Below are 19,303 nucleotides of genomic sequence, written 5' to 3'. Positions count from 1 at the left end.
CACTAGGATGAGTCAGCACACACAGGAGAGAGAAAGATTGCTAGTATGTATTTTGTTTCTGTTTGTGATGAGTTACACCTCCACCTTATGTTCAGTGAGATGCAGGACGGCAAACACAAAGGACAGGGAACATTAATGCTACACAGACAGACAGACAGACAGACAGGACAAGTTATTAGGCACCACAAGGACACAGAATTGCCATATAGTTAACAGTATATATAGTTTTATTAGTAGTCAATAACAGTGATTCAGGGCAAGCTAGTGACAGCAAGAGTACAGTTCACCTCACTTCACCTCAGCACACAGCAAGCCACTGACACACACCACATATACAACAATCACATGAACATTTTTGAGTTATTGTTTTGATTATGTTAGGTTATAACTGATCAGATTAAACTGAGAATGTAAGGAATATCAGAGAAGGTGGAAGGCCACAGTGCACACTGCAGTCCCTGGTATTGTATTAGATAAGGTTCAGTTTCTCACAATGTTGAATGAACTCCACAATAGTCCTTCCTGTCACATCAAACTTGTCACTGATTTGGTGTGTGTTGTGCTGTGTCTCCACTCTCACTCGTTGCTTCAATAGGAAGACAGTCAGTTGACACAGTCATGCTTCAGTAAGTAACTGTTTGGAAAACAAATTCATTGCCTCGTGTCAGTAAATAAGTCAGCATAAATCATTACTTTAGTTTTAACAATGACAAAATCAACAGTCTTAGTTAAACATCTAAAGCATCTTACAAAGACTTGCTTTACATGAAGATGCCAAGACCTTAAAGAAAAACAGTATGAGAAGTTAGTCACACCTGGTCAACCTTGTACAGGTGAGGCAGCAGCATCAGTAACACTCCGCCACTGCACTCAACAAACCTTAAAGATAAAACTAAGTACTTTTCATCTACTGTGATCCAGCTTGTCCAGCACCATAGCTATGGACAGGCTGCCATCACCAAGGTTTCAGGTCACAAGGTCATCGCTCCTTGACTTGGGTATTGCACCAGTTTCCTGCTACAGGAAAAAAGGGAGACGCTTAAACTGTCTCCGTCCTGCTGAGGACACACAAACACACTTTATATGTTAGGCATCTAAATTTTAATTTGTTTTAAGTACAACCAAAGGACTTGAGACAGAAGGACAAGATTGTATTTTAAGTTCACACCTGCCCAACTCACTATGCTACCAATAAAAGTCTCAAGAGTTCAAGACATGAGCATTTAACATTGTCACGAGGCAGTCACTTCTCAAGTGCACCAGGCTAAGGCCACACAGAGTCCCTGAAGTGTGATGACAGACCAACACAACAAAGGAGGCAGGAGTCACAACTCACCACTCGTGGGGAAGCTGGACCTCACAGGCTCGGTGTCCCGCATGGTGGCGTTAAGAATTGCCTTACCTCAATGTATTTACTTCAATAATATCTCAGAGTAAATATTGGACATGGAGAGGGACAAGAGGTGAGCCACATTCCCCAGGAGTGGCTAGTGTTGTAGCAATGTGTTTCTTGATGCTGGAGGAAGAACACACTGCAAAGCTCACCACACCACCATTACAACCTTAGTAAGGCGAGCGACATACACGACCACCCAGGTGTGTCATCAACTAGTATGGAAAGCAAATCACTGTTACTACTACAATAATTGATCAAATTGATGATGCAGCTAAGTGTGTAAATGGTGTGTGTGTGTGTGTTATATGTGGTGCTTCAACTGAGCTAGCTTGATTATGTAGAGGTTTGTTCTGAGCTCACTTCCATACACAGTACAAGTTGATCAGCCTTACCACAGGTGGTGTACAGTGGTGCGTGGTGAAGCTCCCTGTATTCCTCTGCACCAGCCCATGACTGAAGGTGGCAACAAATGCAAAGCTATGGTAATTTTTTGTTCACCTCAGCTCACCTTCTTCACTTGAAAAGAATTCCTACCACTACTACAGCTTATAAAAATGCAAAGCGGTGTATCTTATTTTAATTTTTCATCTATATAAAATTGAATACTTTCCTTGGTAACAAATCATACATAAATGCAAAGTAATAGAACCTTCATCCACACTCTTCCTCACAAGTGACACACATGCTCACTGCTACAGCTGGTGGGCAAGGCAAGCCAGCGTGCACAGTTCACTCCCACCACTCCAGCCATGTCACCAAGCAAACACCAGACCAAAGGCATTGTGGGTCCTTCAGTGAGTGACACAGCCATCCCTCACCACACAGCTGGTCAGGAAATCAGGATGGGAAAGTCAGTTAGTCAGTCAGATAACCAGCACCACCACTACCCAGTCAGTCAGTCAATATATCACCAATTATCATCAACAGAAAGTCATTCAGTCAGCAATTCAGTCAGATAACCAGCACCACCACAACCCAGTCAGTCACTTAGCCAGTCAATCTACCACCAATTATCAAGTTGGTCAATAAATTAGTCTTCATAACCACTATCCAGTCAGTTAGTCAGTCAGTCAGTCAGTACCCAGTTAGCCAGCCAGGGAGCAAACTAGCCAACGCATCACCCAGCCTCACCATCACCACCCTCACCCTCACCCTCACCCTCACCCATGCTACATGAGTGAGGTGAAGGCCATGTTGACAAAGTCCTCATAACTGATAGAAATCATTCCCTTCATCTCGCGGTCCCGGCTCTTGAAGGCTTCGGTAAGGTTGCGGAGCTGAATGTTGCACACAATGAAGTTGTCCAGAGTCACCTTGCGGGTTTGTGGGTTAAACTTGAACACCAGGAAGGAGATGAACTGTGGGCTGAGACGGTAACCCATCTGCTGCAGGGCTGTGGGTGGGACGGGTTACATCAGGTTAGTTTATAAGTCTCTGCTGTTTGTTTAGGTTAAGTTAGCTTGTGGCCATAAGGTGTGGAATTAGATCATGTTTGGTAGGATCACAGGAGTTTACTTTATTTTATTCTTTTTTTATGTAAGAGGGGAAACTGGCCAAGGACAACAAAACAGAAAAGGCCTACTTAATTGCCAGTCCCCTTGCAGGTCAAAAGGTCAGCTGAAATAAAGGGATGTCTTGAAATCTCCCTCTTGAAAGAAGTCAAGTCATAGGAAGATGGAAATACAGAAGCAGGCAGAGAGTTCCAGAGTTGGGTTAACCTCTTCAGGACTAGGAAGCATTTTTACTACAAGTTTCGGCTGTGACTAGACAATTTTATTTACATCAGGAAGGGTCTATGGAGGTCAGAAGATTATTGTTAGGAGTCTTCACTAATTTTAAAACCCCACATACGTTTCTGAAGGTGTATAAAACTGACCAATAGTTAGCAAAAGAAATATGAAAACCCGTCCCAATGGTGAATGGGTTAAGGCCGTTTGATTGGGTTTGTGGCCAGGTGTTAGTATGGGGTTATAAAGTTAGGTTAGATTAAGTTGGAGAAGTGTCTATCGTTTCTATAATTTATCCTTGTAGGCAGAGAGTTTAAGAACACATACATACACACATACAAACACACAGGTCATTTGAAAGACACCCTCATACATACACTATATAAACACACACAAACACATCTTAACACACCACTAAGTCATTTCAGAGACACCCACACACTAACGCACTCACACGCACACATCCTAACACACCACTAAGTCATTTCAGAGACACCCACACACCCGCACACACTGACATACTCACCAGTGTTCATCTCTCCCTCGTCGATGGTGCCGGAATTGTCTCGGTCAAACCTGCGGTACACCTCCGTCCACTGGTTGATGAAGGAGAACAGCTGGGCAAACTCCTGAATACAGATGGTTCCAGTGCGGTCTCGGTCAAACATGGCTGTCGGGAGGAGAGAAATGTGGTAGAGATGTGGTTTGCATTTCATTTATCATTATTATCATCCTTTACTTCGTTATCCTAATTCTTGTTCTTCTTATATATTTCTTCTATCCTTTTCTCTCATCATCACCTTTATCCTCATCATCCTCTTCTTCCTTATCCTAATTATTGTTCTTAATATTCCTTCTTTCATATGTTTCTTCCTTCCTTTCCTCTCATCATCATCATCATCCTTTTCCCTTTCCTACTGTTTATTCTTTTTACTCCTTCTTTCATATAATCCTCCTCCTCTTACTCCATCTCTTCATATTTTTCTTTTGCATTCCTTCTTTCATAAACTGTTATTCTTCCTCCTCCTCCTCCTCCTGGTATTCATTCTTCTCTGCATTTCTTTTTTACATCTACTCCATTTCCTCCTCCTCCACAAGTTAATATTTTTGCTCCTCATCCATTCTCCATTTCAAATAGTAATCCTGGTTCTTCATATTCATTTTCCTTGTAAATTCCTACTTTCCTTCTAATATTTATCCTTGTACATCACTTTGCATTCAGATTCTTCCTCCTCCTCATGCATTCTCTTAATATATCGTCATGTTATTGCTATTCATCTACACACACACACACACACACACACAAAGAAAAGTTGGAAAAATGTACATATGGAGACAGGGCCACACGAGCGTAATGTTTACAACTACAACTAGGTAAATACACACTCACAGATCATAAGCCGGCAAGCCTCATCGGAAAAGTTGGACCAGTTTCCATTCTGTAGGGCCTGGCGGAGCTCCTTGGCATTGATCTGTCCCGAGTTGTCCTGGTCCACTGCTCGGAACCACGACGCTATGTTGGGGTCCATGCCGGGAGGGGCCTGGCCGGGGTAACCTGAGGGATTGCAATGGGGGGTCAGTTGGCTTGGAAAGGGTGTGTGTTTGGGTGTATTGTAAAGGGTGTAGCTGGCAGAGGAAGGATGTGCGTTGGGGTGTTATTGGTGTGTGTTCAGGTGTTACTTGGTTGAGAAGGGTGTGTGTTGGGGTGTATTGTAAAGGATGTAGTTGGCAGAGGAAGGATGTGCGTTGGGGTGTTACTGGTGTGTGTGTTGGGGTGTTACTTGGCTGGGAAGGGTGTGTGTTGGGGTGTATTGTAAAGATGTGGTATTAGTTTGGTTGGCTGGGGAAAGGTGTGTGTTGTGGGTGGCCTGTATTGGGTGTGTTTTAGGGTGTATTGTGAAGGATGTGGGTCACAGTTAAGTTGCTGGGAAAGGGTGTGCATTAGGGTGTACTGAGAAGATATGCTCACCTGACTATCTACTACTACTACTACTACGTCTACTACTACTACTACTACTACCACACTCACCCTGCCCTTGGTATCCGCCGGGCTGGGGCTGCCCATATGCCCCTGGGGGAGGCTGCTGGCCCGGGTAGGTCCCTGGTTGCTGCTGGTACGCCCCTGGGGGAGGCTGCTGCCCTGGGTACCCATAAGGCTGTTGTCCCGGATAGCCCTAAAGTGGGATAGCATTGTCATCACCCATTACTTTTTACACTATCACCATCATCATCATTCTTATTACCTCTCACACCACCTTCACTATCATTATTACGTCACTAGCCACCTCATCACTACTACATCACCATCACCACCATTATTACATCACTAGCCTTTTCATCACTCCTATCATCATCACCATCATCCTTACTTTCACCACTACCACTATCACCAACACCACCAATCTCACCACCACTGCATCACTGTCACTATTACCACCACTATTATTAGATCACCATTTACACCTGTCATCACCACCACCATCACCACCACCATCACCAATATCACCACCACAATAATTAGTTATGCAAATAAATTAAGATCTTAAATTAGTTATGGTTAGAATTTTTAGTTAAGCATCCTCTCTCTCTCTCTCTCTCTCTCTCTCTCTCTCTCTCATCCATGGCTTCAAAACATAATAGTGAAAAGATTAAGTTTCATGTACACACACTCACTCACATACACACACACACACACACACACACACACACACACACACACACACACTAAACCCATCAGACATTACAAAGCCACAAAAAAAAACTCAACTTACCTTCATATCAAACTAGCCACACTAACACAACCTCTGAAATATACATGCAACAAATATAGCAACCTAACCTAACCTAACCTAACCTAACCCAAGCCAGTCTAAGCCACACAAACCACCCCCTAACCACACTAATCCAACCAACACACTCTTAATCTCTTCAGTACTGGGATGCATTTTTACCACAAGTTTTAGGTATTAGACGATTATATTGACATTAGGAAGTGTCTATGGAGGTCGGAAGATTAATGGCCAATCTTCACTACTCAAATCCCCATATAAGCTGTATAAAACCACCAAATAGTAACCAGGATATGAAAACACGTCATGGTACTGAAGGGGTTAACATGCAAGCGCTAACACCACACACCAGCAAACACCAGGAAGCTAAACTCTAGCCTAAACTGTACACAAACCAGAACTTACCTATTGTCCTGCTGGCTCATATTAACCCAGTCACTCCCTCATGCAAGAACAAGCCACAATACATCAGCCTCAACTCACCCTGTCATTTCAGCGCTATTATTTATACCCAGTAACATCACCAGACCACAAATATACATACGCATTCTCGTCCTCATCTTCATTACGTCAAACAGGGTAATTTAGCATCACCGTAACACTGGTACAGCCAAATGCAGGAGTAAAGGAGAAAATTACAGAGCACAGGAAGGGAAGAAAAGGAGGGTTAGGCTTTGAGAGGATAGAATAAAGTGGTATTTCAGTAAAGGTGATAGAAGAAGGTTAGACTTTGAGAGGAGAGAAATAAAGGAAAGGAAAATAAGAAGATACGATTAGAGTAAGCAAGAGTAAGTTTAGATTAAGAGAGGAGAGAGAGAAAGTTTCAGTAAAGGTGATAGAAGAATATATAGAGTAAGGGAGAGTAGGTTAGACTTTGAGAGGAGAGAAATAAAGGAAAAGAAAATAAGAAGATACAATTAGAGTAAGCAAGAGTAGGTTCAGATTAAGAGAGGAGAGTGATAAAGTTTCAGTAAAGGTGACAGAAGAATATTGAGTAAACAAGAGTTGATTAGACTTTGAGAGAACAGAAGGAAAGGGAAAACTACAATAAAGATGATAACAGCATAAAGAATAAACAAGAACAGGAATAAATGAAAACTTGTGGGCAAAAGAATATGTAGAAGGGAACAAAGAAGTGAAGAAGTGAAGCATGTCAAGGGAAAGCCAGACAGGAATAAATGCAACCTCTTTCTGTCACAGCCAATCAAGTGAGCAGTACTGAGAAGCAGACAGGAGATATAAATAGGCAGGACTGAAGGAACCACGACAGATTGAGACACACAGACAGAGAGACAAAAAGAGACTGACGGAAGAATTAGAGAAAGCAAAAGACCAACACAAGGAGAGAAAAGGAAGAGGAATAGGAGCGAAGGAAAGAATGTATGGGAGAGAGATAGAGAGAGAAAGAGAAGCAGGGAAAGTGAAGGAAAGAGTATATAGGAGAGAAAGAAAAAGATGAAAGGAGTTGGGGAGAGAGAAATAGGAGGGATTGAAAGAAGGAGTAAATGGGAGAGAGAAAGTGAAGCAGGCAAGCAAGGAGAGTTGAAGGGAAATGGGGGGGGAGAGAGAGAGAGAGAGAGAGAGAGAGAGAGAGAGAGAGAGAGAGAGAGAGAGAGAGAGAGAGAGAGAGAGAGAGAGAGAGAGATTGGTTCCAGAAGAGAGAAGCAGGAAGGATTGAAAGAAGGAGAGTATATTAGAGAACAGCAAGGGATCAGGGAGCTGTGAAGGGGGGTTCCAACTCTCACCCTGGGAACCTGGCTGCCTGGATATCCTGTCTGTGGAGGCACCTGGCCGCGATAACCTCCCTGCGGTGCTCCATACCCTGGGTAGCCCTGCAACACACCACCTTCACTCCTTAGCTGCCAATGCAAACGCCTACACACAATACACACACACACACGTACATTGAAAAACGCTACATACACAAAAGGAGCTCAAACACACGCACATACATGTACACATACATTGAAAAATGCTACATACACAGAAGCAGGTGGTCAAACGCATACACACACACATACACAAACACACATACATCGAAGAACCCTACATACACAAAGGCAGGTGCTCAAATACACACACACACACACACACACATACTTAAAATGCTACATGCCTCAACACTACAAGCACAGACACACACACACACACACACACAGCTGACAAGAAAAAAAGAGATGAATTTGGAAATTAGAGACAGGACTCGTTAAGACTGACCTGAAACAAACAAACATTTATATAGATGACACATATTAGCTCTCTCTCTCTCTCTCTCTCTCTCTCTCTCTCTCTCCTCCTCCCACAGCCCCTCAACCTCCTACCTATTCTGACACAACATTTTTATCACCACAGAACCACTTCCTGCCACATCCACAGAGAGAGAGAGAGAGAGAGAGAATTATCACTTTCAAACTTCCTAACTTTAATGGTATGTGTTAAAATAATCACCCCACCCTTCCCACACATCCCCTCACCCCACTCACCATATGAAGGGAGGGGAGGGAAGTGATAAGATAAGCTCCCAATTGATCCATGCCTCCCTTCAACCTACTCACAACATAATACTGATGTACTTGTAGGCCTAGCTCATATATTCATCTTTAACCCTCCCATTGTGACACCAAATAGTTCCTAGTACCAGAAGTAATGGCTGAGGTCTTTACAGTCATCTACAGGGAAGCCAGAATTGAGAAACCATGTATCTTGCTAGTTTATACCAGTTTAACCCTCTTCAGTACCATGACACATTTCCACACTCATTTTGCTTAACATTTGGTGATTTTATACACCTTCAGAAGCTTATGGGGATTAAAAGGATTAAAATAGTAAAGACTCGTGCCATTAATCTTCTGACCTCCATAGACCCTTTCCGGTGTAAATAAAATGGTCTAATCATACTCAAAACTCGTGGCAGAAATGCGTCCCAGTACTGAAGGGGTTAAAGATTGTGCGTGGATGTGGAACAGGTAAAGGTGTCTCAGGAATGATTGGTGACTAGACAAAGGTGAATCAATAGAGTTAAATAGTTAAAATAGCAGTTTCGTGACTCTGACAAGCGTATGACAGCGGCTCTTTATCTCACCAACCCTCTATAACTTAAGATCACTCTATTGTAAACCTTGAATACATTGCTCTACTGTATAAGTGAGATATTAATGGAAATCTAATCCTAACTTGATCACTGTCCCCATGATAGTGTTTTCGTCATCCTCGCGTCACTTACGTCATTTCAACACACACACACACACACACACACACACACACACATGCCAGTTCCCTTATATAATGCACTTATCTCTATACTAACTTAATACATACCTAATATTTCACATAATAAACACTGAAGACTTAAACTTTCACTACTATGAGAGAGAGAGAGAGAGAGAGAGAGAGAGAGGGAGAGAGAGTCGTAGCAAAACTTCCCAACACAGAACAGGAAAAAATGTCTAAATAACACTACATAACACAGTCTTTTCTCACACTCATGGTTGACAGGAGGTTGCTGTGAGGGTGTGGGTGACTGGGTGTCCTCTGGCCGGCTGCTGCTCACCTGCTGCTGTCTGCTGGGTGTGCCGGGGAGTTAGAATGAGGGACCGAGTGATAATGACTACCTACTGCCTATAACTACTGCCTGACTCAGCTGGTTAGTTCGGGGCTTTACAGATTCGGCTCTCTCTTTTTTTTTCACTTTTTATATGTTCTTAGTTATATTGACAAGGCTCTAGTTAAAGATTTTTTAGGCTTATAACTACTGCTTGACTCATAGCTGTTTAGTTCGGGGCTTTACAGATTCGTCTCTCCCTTTCTTCCTAGTTACGTACATTTACAAGGCTCTGGTTAAAGATTTTTTTAGGCCTATAACTACTGCTTGACTCATAGCTGGTTAGTTTGGGGCTTTAAAGATTCGGCTCTCCCTTTCTCCCTTTTTAAATCTTCCTAGTTTCATTTACAAGGCTCTAGTAAAGATTTTCATGCATATAACTATTGTTTGTCTCACAGCTGTTTAGTTCGGGGCTTTAAACATTCCGATCTCTCTTTCTCCCTATTTACATTTACAAGGCTCTAGTTAAATATTTTCATGTTTCTTTATAGCTACAGTGATATGTTGGTAATCGATCTATACTATCAACAGGAGAACCAGTCTTGAGAACTCGGCTAGTTATCTCTATGGCCCGTGGAAGTCGCTTTACTGAAGGTGACACGAGTTTTCAAAGGTGTTTTTTATGGTCTTAGTGGCGAAATAATGAAATATTTACATTATCATCAAAAGAAACAGTCTGGTGAATTCGGCTAATCATATTTCTGACTCCTTTAGTATATACTTGTATTGGAGAACAATGATACAAGGAAAGGAGAAGAAATATTAAACTGCATGTATATCAGATGAGAAAAAACTGCTTTCTGTAATTGTATATGTATGCATGTATTTAGGTATGTGTGCACTTATAAACGACAGACCTTTTATAGTAACACACACACACACACAGATGACCGCTCCCACCCACCTTAAACAATTAAAATCCTCCAAGTGTACCTAAAACACACTCAAAACACCATATAACACCCCTAAACACCCCAAAAACACACCTAAAGTCACTAGATACACTCCATATACACCAAAACAATCCCACACCACAAAACACACGCGAAACATACCTAAACCACTTAAAAACTCAAAATGAACACAAAAACGCTCTCAAACATACTCAAAACACACATTGATACTCTACATATCCCTCCAATACACTCAACATACGTCTAACACACACTGAAAACACTCAAAATGCACCCAAAACACACTTAGAACAACCAAAACACCCTGTAGTGTACACAAAATACACTTCTAAAACAGCAAGATACATTAAATATTTCAAAGAACGGCAAAATTACAAGGACACTTAGCTAGATATTGTGAATTGGCTCCTCCTCATCTTCCGCCTCTTTTTCTCGTTTCTTTCTTTTCCTCCCTCTTCATTTCACCATTTTCTTCCTTCTACTGTTACTTTCTACACACCTGAGCCTAGAGATACATGAAAACACGTAGAAATCACTAGATATTACACTTGTAAATGATGAACTGGGCAGTGTGAAGAGGACCGCCAAAAGTTATGACGTCATCAGAGAGCGGGAACAGTGGTGTTTCGTATGAATTACGTAAATAATTTAAAAACTGACCTATAGAAAAAACGAAGCCATGGCCGAATGCTTAATATTTTATGACTTGATAGATACTTTAACTAATATCCACAACATCAAAACATCTCATGTCTAACTAGTTTTAAAGAATTGTGTAAATCAAGTATATTTAATGTATAAAAACATTTTCACTTATAAAACTCCTAAAACGTCCAGCCATTTCGACTTTATTCTTCTCTCAAAAAATATTAGACGATATAAGCTCTCTTTTCAAGCATCCAAGAATTACCTACAACCAGAAGTGAACAAATGAAAAGATATTTATATGAAAAAAAAACATTAAAATCTAAACTCATTAAAAACTTTCGTAAAATCCAACTATTTTCACTAAGCAAGTATTCTAACACATTTTACAGAGTTTGAGCTATATTTCAAGGCATTCTAGAACGACTTAGACCGTGAAGCAGTAAAGCAACAAATAAATAAGTGAATATAAAATATACATTTGACAGGAATAAACACCACTTCAAACCACACATATTTGACTCAGTGGGTTAATTTCACGCTTAAAAGAGCATAAGCGATTCTTTGATGCCATAAAAACCCAATTATAGCTTGAAATAAAAAATCTCTAAATGGGGTTTTGAAAAATTTGAACGTTAAGGCGTCTCATATTTACACCATAATACACCATTAAACGCGACATATTTACAGAACAGAGATGCGGAATACACTTCAAGCGCAACAAAATATTTTTAGAAACCATGAAAACATATCATGGAAGCATAATATTATCGTTAAGAAATATGTAAGAAAAAAAAAAAAAGGTATTGGAACCTGCAGGCTGCGGGTAGCCGAGAGCCAGGGCGGCAACATCAGTCGAACAGCTGGCCCCCATATTACTTTTATTCTCTCATCACGCCAAACATTAAGCCATATCTTGGAATACTTGACCACTAAATACAGAATGCTAGACTAGTGGCTCCAGTATGAGGTTTGCTTATCTTGCAGTAAGTGAAAGAAGGCAATATATAATAGCCTCAATATTGTTTGTTTACCAATCACCTTTTCAACATTTTTCGTAGATTTCTAACTTTTTTTTCACTCTCATGTAAAGAAAACCTAAAAATAAGTGAATGACCTTAAACATACCTTAAATGAACGGAAGGCACTTTGCAGGATTGTGGCGGCGGTGGTAATGTTGACTTAATTGCTTCCACCGCTGGGCTCACCTTTGTCTCGAGGATTGGTGCTGCTTGAAATTTGCAGGGAATATGTAGGTATGCGTGTTTGGGAGTATTTGTGAGTGTTAGGTTGTGTTTAGGTTGGTTCTGGGTGTGTTTGACTGTGTTTACGAGTGCTTTGAATATGTAGGAGTGTGTTTTTGAGTATGTTTGGGTGTATTTACGTGGCAAGACTGAACGGTAACACCAGACACACCCTCCTCCTACACCAACACCACGACCACCACTGCCACCAGCCCGCCACCACCACAGTCTGTCTGTGATGGGCCGCAGTGTGTCTTGTGTCGTTTGCTACACCCTATGTTTACTGTCTATCACTAAATCTGTTATTGAGAAACTATAGATACCTGCACAAACTTCATATATTGATTCATTTGTTATTGTGACATCTTTCTTTCATTAACGAGTCCAGATGTTATTTGTTAAAGCAGAAAATATTAAATTGTTTCTAATTTGGCAAGGAGTGTTTGTATACCCCGCGGAAAAAAGAGAAAAAAGTATACATTTGTAAGGCAGACTATGATATTCCTTTCTTCCTCTATTTAAATCGTCTCTTCTCGTGATATCTGTGTATTTCTAATAAAACAATAGGGTGAATGAATGGTAAATAGAAAAGTATACAAGTTTTCTCATCCATATCTACTTTTTACCTGTCAAATTATTTATCTACAACTGTCCACTGATAGTAAGCTCCGCCCACACACTTGAGAAGCACCGCCCACTGGTTTCACTTGGATGAAATGGAGCGGATTGGGGAAACAGTCTCCCCTTATCAAACTCCCTTTGTCTCACCCATACAAACCGTCGCCAAGATAGGAAATGTACACGCCATGGGATACAAGAAAGACCACGGAACAAACCACCCCAAAGTACCGCCAGAGTTTGTAAGGGGCGGTGTCTGAATGCAGGCGCTTGCGTACAATAACACCTGCAATACACCATGAATTTCCTACACTTTTCGCCTCGTACTGACCCAAAGACCAATACGATAAGCACAACACCAACTCTCACTACCCACGAGACTCCTAAATACACCCAAACAAAGCACAGAATAGCACATATGTCAAGCTGGAAAAGACGGTACTTGGCATTTATCCACAGAACTTTTGCCTCCTTGCCTCAGTGTCACGTGGGCAGCGAGGAGGGGTGCACCACGTGTCTCGGCGGGCGTGGCACTCTTCCTTGCCAACACCCTGCACGCCTATACCCCCTGGCACCCCCTGTGGTATAGTGGCACCGCCTTGGATCACGTGGCATCTTCCAGACCTCACGCATTCCCCTTGGCACTGTAGTAGGGAGTGGCACCCTTGCTCCAGTGCCACCATCACGCCCTAGGCATCATGGTATGTGTGGGTAATGAGAGAGAGAGAGAGAGAGAGAGAGAGAGAGAGAGAGAGAGAGAGAGAGAGAGAGAGAGAGAGAGAGAGACTGACTTTCACCTCAAATCAGTTAAGGAAAGGCGGAAGTGTACATGTAAGAGAGAGAGAGAGAGAGAGAGAGAGAGAGAGAGATAGGGGTTAGGGAGGGTGAAAGGGAAGGTCGGGGAAGGGGGAGGCAGGGATAAAGGGAGAGAGGGGAAAAAAGGGAAGGAGTAAGAGTAGCTCACGTCTTAGTCAATAATGGGAGAAGAATGAGAAGAAACCCCTTTAATTTGAACCTCTGTCATTATTCACCCGGAGAAACATAAAAACACTCAATATTGTCAGTTTATTTCATTTATTTTCTATTAGAGTATTAGTTCATGTGTGTGTGTGTGTGTGTGTGTGTGTGTGTGTGTGTGTGTGTGTGTGTGTGTGTGTGTGTGTGTGTGTGTGTGTGTGTGTGTGTGTGTGAGGCTCCCGCTAAGATTGTGTTGCCATATGTTGGTCATTGTTTTTTTTTTATAACTGTCTTGATGGGAGTATCAATATTTCTCGTGTTAATTACTGTACAGGAATTTGTTTAGTGCTGCTGCTGTTGTTGTTGTTGTTGTTGTTGTTTTTTTTCTTTCTCCTCATCCATTAGTACTATATAATTCCTTCCTTCCTTCCTTTTTTCCTTCCTTCCTTTCATTCTTACTTTTTCTTTCTTTCTTTCATTCTTCCTTTCTTTCCTTCCTTTCTTTCCCTCCTTCTTTTCTTCCTTTCTTCCTTCCTTCCTTCCTTCCTTCCTCGATGTCTCCTCCCTCCCTCCCTCCTCCTCTTAAAACTACTATTTGTGTATGACTATTGATATCAAATGATCATTATAACCACTATCACCATCACCACCACCACCACCACCACCACAGTGACCTTTAAACATGGCCATACATTTTTCAGGTATCTGGGAGGCCACGTGTTCCCCCTCCAGCACGCTGCCATGTCAACCACCAGCGCCATCAGCCCCTCCAGCAGCATCCAGCCTGAGATAACGTGAGTGATCAGTGTTGTGTTGGTGCTTGGTGGGGAATGGTGTGCTGTCTGCTGGTGTGGGGTTAGTGAAAGGGATGAGGAAGAGTGGTGCTGGGTCTCTCTCTCTCTCTCTCTCTCTCTCTCTCTCTCTCTCTCTCTCTCTCTCTCTGTGTGTGTGTGTGTGTGTGTGTGTGTGTGTGTGTAGTTTGATGCTGTGGGGCGGTGGAGGGACCAGGGTGATGTGGTCCCGTGGTGATCCTCTCCTACCTGACTACATACACTCACACACACACACACACACACATGGTGGGTGTCCTGCTGGTAGGGTCAGTAGCTGCTTCACCTCTGTTCGTTAGTTCACCGCCTACTGACTGACCCGAGTGGCTGACTGGCTGTCTGGCTGTCTGGCTGACTGGCTGTGTGGTGGGAATAAATATTGGTATTGGTGTGGTAGTGTGGTGGTGGTGAGGAGAGGAGCGGCAGGACAGGTGGTTGTGGCGCGTGCATGGGGCGAGTGGGATGCGCCAGGCAGCAGTAGCAGCAGCAGCAGACAGGTGGTGATGGTGGTGGCGTGGTGTATTGATCACAGCTTGAGCCATGCATGTGTTGTGTTGTGGTGTGTTGTGTTGAGGGGTGCAGTGTTGTGTTGAGGCGTGCGGTGGTGGTGGTGTGCGGTACAACACTCTCCACACAGGTTCCGCTGGTGCCGGACTGTGCGGTGCCAGGCGCGGGAGGTGTGGTTGGTGCTGACCTCCGTGACGGGCACGCAGGTGTGCCTCACCTGGCAGCAACACCTTGGCTGGTACGAGGCCCCGCCCACACCCGTGCCCTGCGGCCTGCACACAGGATTCATCCACGTCAGGGGCAAGGTGGGTGTGTGAGGCATGGGCGGCAGGGATGAGAGGGGCGTGGCGGGCATGGGGCTGGGGCATGCACGTCTGTGTGTGTGTGTGTGTGTGTGTGTGTGTGTGTGTGTGTGTGTGTGTGTGTGTTAATGACACGCGTGTGTTGCAGGGTGAGCGGGAGTGGCCGGTGGACGCGTTCCACGTGTCTCCACACCGGGCTGCAGTGGAGCTGTTTGTGGCGGGAGACCCGGCAGGCGCCTTCCTGGGCCACGTCCCGGACCTGCGGCGCCGCTACCTGCACCCCTCGCCCAACGCCCGCCGCTGGGTGTCCTCCACCGCGCTCCCCAGCGGAGCGGGCCCTTCCCCGCCGCCCTCTGCTCGTGATGAGTGGGGCGACGCTCCCCGGGTCAGATCGGGGCGGGGTGGCTTGACCCGCGGGGGAGCTTCGGCGTCCCTCGGGGACCTCCGCCCCCTGCCGGCCGCCACCCCGTCCCCCGCCTTCTCCCGGGCCTTCCGCGTGGCGGCTGATCTGTCCCGCACCAGTTCACGCCTGCTGGCCGGCCTGTCCTCCGGCAGCAGCGGTGTGTGTGTGGCTGGCGACGAGGCCAGCACCCCGCCCCACCACGGCATCCACCACCTCCTGCACCACCACCCATCCTCTTCCACCTCGCCCTCACCGGACTCCGAGGACGCCGTCAGCGAACCCCGTGACAGAGTGTCCCGTAGGCGGCGGCGACGAGTGCAGGGTGAGGTGTCCTGTGAGGAGGTGGAGGTGGAGGCCGCGCTGTCTGCAGCCCGCACGTCCTCGCTGCGCACCGAGGCGGCATTGCTGCGGCTGGACGCGCTGGCGCAGGAGCGGCGCGTGGCGCGGCTGCTGGCACAGTCAGAGTCTGACTCAGACTTCGAAGAGGAAGAGGAGGAGGCAGGTGTTGGTAGTGGGGACGGCGGCGGCGGCGGTGGTGGTGGTGGGCGGGGTCGCGGTGGCGGGGGTCAGTACGGGTGCGTCATCACCTTCGAGAGTCGCAGCTCGAGCTTGCAGGACGTGGGCTCCCCGCGCGCTCTTGAGGACGCCCTGGTGTCCCTCACCTCCACGGACAGCCACCCAGAGTTCACTTTTGAGGGCAGCCGCTCCTCGGGGCCGCCCTCTCTCAGTGGGCAGGCTGCTGGGGTGCGGGTGATCCTGGAGCCGCCCACTCCCGCCCCGCGGCGCCAGGCCTGGACCGCCTCAGCCTCGCCGGACCTGGCAGAGGACGACAACTTCCTGTACGAGTCCCTGAGCCACGACGAACAGCGCGTGCCGCTCCTTCTCGCTGGCTTGGACAGCGAGGACTCCATGGACTCCCCGCGCCGCCGCCCCGCACCGCCCTCGCCGACTCCATCGCCACTTTCCCCACCACGTCCCTCACCGCCAGACAGCGCAGCCAGCGGCACCAGCGGTCACTATTCCCCACACGCCGTGTCGCCCCCCTCACCCTTCCCGCTGGAGTCAGACGATGCTCAGTCTCCGCCCCTGGTGTCCCTAGAGAGCTACGAGCCCACCGTACGGGAGGTGGTGGCGGTGCCACCGCCGCAGGAGCTACGCGCTGCCGACCACGGTGTTCTCAAGGCGAACACTCCTGCGGTGACGGCGGAGACGGAATCAGCCGCGGCTGACGGTAGCACCCAGGCGGTGGGGCGGGGCGCGGCGCTGGTGGACTCCGGTGAGGACAACGATGACGACGATGGTGCTGACGCCACGGCGAAGGACGAAGCCACCATCGCCATCACCACCACGACGAACCAGCCACACCACGACACCACCACGACACTGCCATCTACAGAACAACAGTGGGACTCCACCACCACCACCACCACCACCACCACCATGGAAGCAGCTACTGATCACCGAGGTGCCGCTGCCACGTCCCCAGCAGATGGGGAAGGCGACCACGTTACTACCACACCACAACCACCCACTGATGGCCGCGACACCACCACTACCACTATGGTGCCACTTGACCCCCCAGCAGGCAGTGGAGGCGCGGATCTTGGCCACGGAGGAGGAGGAGGAAAAAGTGAAAATGGAGAAGAACAAAAGGAAAGAAGAGGAAGACAGAGTGGAAGTGAAGATGGAGGTGGAGGAAGGGGAGGCGGAAGAGATGGCCAGGGAGGAGGAGGAGGAGGAGGAAGGGAATCTCGGCACAGCGGTGCTCGAGCCGGCAGGAGAGGCGGCGAGCACCTGGGCGTGCACAACGCCTTCACGCAGACCCCCGCCATCCCCAGGACCTCCCAGGGCACCTCCACCACCACGGCGCGGGGCACGCCTGCTGATCGCCACGCCACAGAGCGCGACACGCCTGCTGACCGGCACACCACGGCACGGGGCACGCCTGCTGATCGCCACGCCACAGAGCGAGACACGCCTGCTGACCGGCACACCACGGCACGGGGTACGCCTGCTGATCGCCACGCCACAGAGCGAGACACGCCTGCTGACCGGCACACCACGGCACGGGGCGCGCCTCCTGAGAGCCATAGCATAGCACGGATCACGCCTGCTGAGCGGCATACTACGATTCGGAGTACACCCGCTGATTGGCACACCACGGCCTCCCCCTCTGCCTCCCCGCCGCGCAGCCCCACCAGGCACCCGCGGCCCAGACCCAGGGTACACGAGGCATCCTACACGCCCCTGCCAGACCGCCTTAGTGGACCGTGGAGTCAAAGATCGCGCCTCACGCCCGCCCCTCCAGCCTTCCTCAGCCACTCCCCAGCACGCTCTGTCCTCGCCACGCTGCAGCAGAGCCTCTACACCAAGATCCTTCAGAGGGCGTCGCCGCAGGACACCACACAGATGCTGCACAGCTCCCTGCGTCTGAGGGACCACGCTCCGCCACACCACAATCACCATCACCACCTCTACCACACACTGCCACACTACCAATACAAACGGCCCCCACCGCCCTCCCCGCCCGCCTCGCCGCCACGCCCCTACAGACACCCTGTGCTGAGGCCAGAGTCCGTGCTGTCCTCCTCCTGCCTCGCCTCCGCCACGCAGCACCACCTGGGAGGCAGCACCGGGGACATCCAGGGCCACCACCACCACTCAGCACACTCATACATCCCTGGTAAGTGTTGCTGCACCCCTACACAGCACCCCAGCACCCCCTGATACACCCCAGCACCCCGAAACACACACCAGCACCCCAGAACACTCCTCCAACATCCCTCTGTTTGGTGAAGTGATGTTCATGATGTTCCTGTCCCCGTCACCCCTGTCACCCCAAAGAGAGAGAGAGAGAGAGAGAGAGAGTCACTACAACACCCCACCAAACTGCGTCCCCCCCTCTCTCTCTCTCTCTCTCTCTCTCACCCCTCCATCCCCTCCCCCCCTGTCAGATGGCGTGCAGTCTGTTAGGGAATGATAAGATCTGTGGACGAGTGTGTGTCATCCTCTTCCCCTCTCCCCTCACTCTCCTTTCCTTTCCCCCTTTCCCATCACGTGACTTCTATACCAATGTACTGTACACCTCTCCTCCTCCTCCTCCTCCTCCTCCTCCTCTTCCTCTATTCTTTCTGATTATTTTTTCTCCTCCTTTTCCCTTCCTCTTTTTACTCTCCCGTTTCATTTCCATTTATTTATATTTCCATTGTTTTCTTTCCTTTCTTATTTTGTCTTTCTTTTCGTTCTCATTTTGTCTTTCACTTCGTCTCTTTCTTTTCTCTCTCTTTCCCCGCCATCTACAGTTCTTCCCTTTCTTTTTCCTCTCTTCCTCTGCTTCTCCCTCTTATTTTCCGCCTTACTGCTCTCTTTT

General features: G+C 47.0%; 2 protein-coding genes across 3 annotated transcripts in view; one reads left to right on the top strand and one right to left on the bottom strand.

The window, feature by feature from the left end:
- Positions 1-209: 209 nt before the first annotated feature.
- Positions 210-9,555, bottom strand: LOC123499683 (peflin-like). 2 transcript variants are annotated; one of them, XM_045248073.1, is made up of 6 exons: positions 9,393-9,555; positions 7,658-7,744; positions 5,153-5,297; positions 4,514-4,678; positions 3,650-3,793; positions 210-2,789 (listed from the first exon to the last, which is right to left on the bottom strand). In XM_045248073.1, the coding sequence occupies exons 1-6, from the start codon at positions 9,396-9,398 to the stop codon at positions 2,566-2,568; spliced, it is 771 nt and encodes a 256-aa protein (XP_045104008.1). In that variant the 5' UTR covers positions 9,399-9,555; the 3' UTR covers positions 210-2,565. The 2 variants fall into 2 exon arrangements, with proteins under 2 accessions (XP_045104008.1, XP_045104016.1); XM_045248081.1 differs by lacking the exon at positions 7,658-7,744 and having other exon boundaries at positions 9,393-9,553.
- A 3,850-nt stretch (positions 9,556-13,405) lies between these two features.
- Positions 13,406-19,303, top strand: part of LOC123499995 — a 14,759-nt gene continuing 8,861 nt past the window's right edge. Inside the window, exons 1-5 of the mRNA XM_045248569.1 lie at positions 13,406-13,635; positions 14,593-14,685; positions 15,359-15,533; positions 15,679-18,616; positions 18,671-18,725. Of these exons, the coding sequence (XP_045104504.1) occupies positions 14,633-14,685; positions 15,359-15,533; positions 15,679-18,616; positions 18,671-18,725 (3,221 nt within the window). The 5' untranslated portion in view covers positions 13,406-13,635; positions 14,593-14,632. The remainder of the gene's footprint in view (positions 13,636-14,592; positions 14,686-15,358; positions 15,534-15,678; positions 18,617-18,670; positions 18,726-19,303) is intronic.

This window comes from Portunus trituberculatus, chromosome 8 (assembly GCF_017591435.1).
Source record: "Portunus trituberculatus isolate SZX2019 chromosome 8, ASM1759143v1, whole genome shotgun sequence".
Taxonomy (NCBI): Eukaryota; Metazoa; Arthropoda; class Malacostraca; order Decapoda; family Portunidae; genus Portunus; species Portunus trituberculatus.
This window is presented reverse-complemented; position numbering and strand designations above follow the sequence as displayed.

Bases quoted from the DNA above. Each gene is read 5' to 3' on its own strand.
- LOC123499683 (XM_045248073.1), bottom strand. The intron at 5,298-7,657 runs GTGAGAGTTGGA...ATCCCACTTTAG, and splicing joins CAGGCAGCCAGGTTCCCAGG to GGCTATCCGGGACAACAGCC. The intron at 4,679-5,152 runs GTGAGTGTGGTA...GCAATCCCTCAG, and splicing joins CGGCGGATACCAAGGGCAGG to GTTACCCCGGCCAGGCCCCT.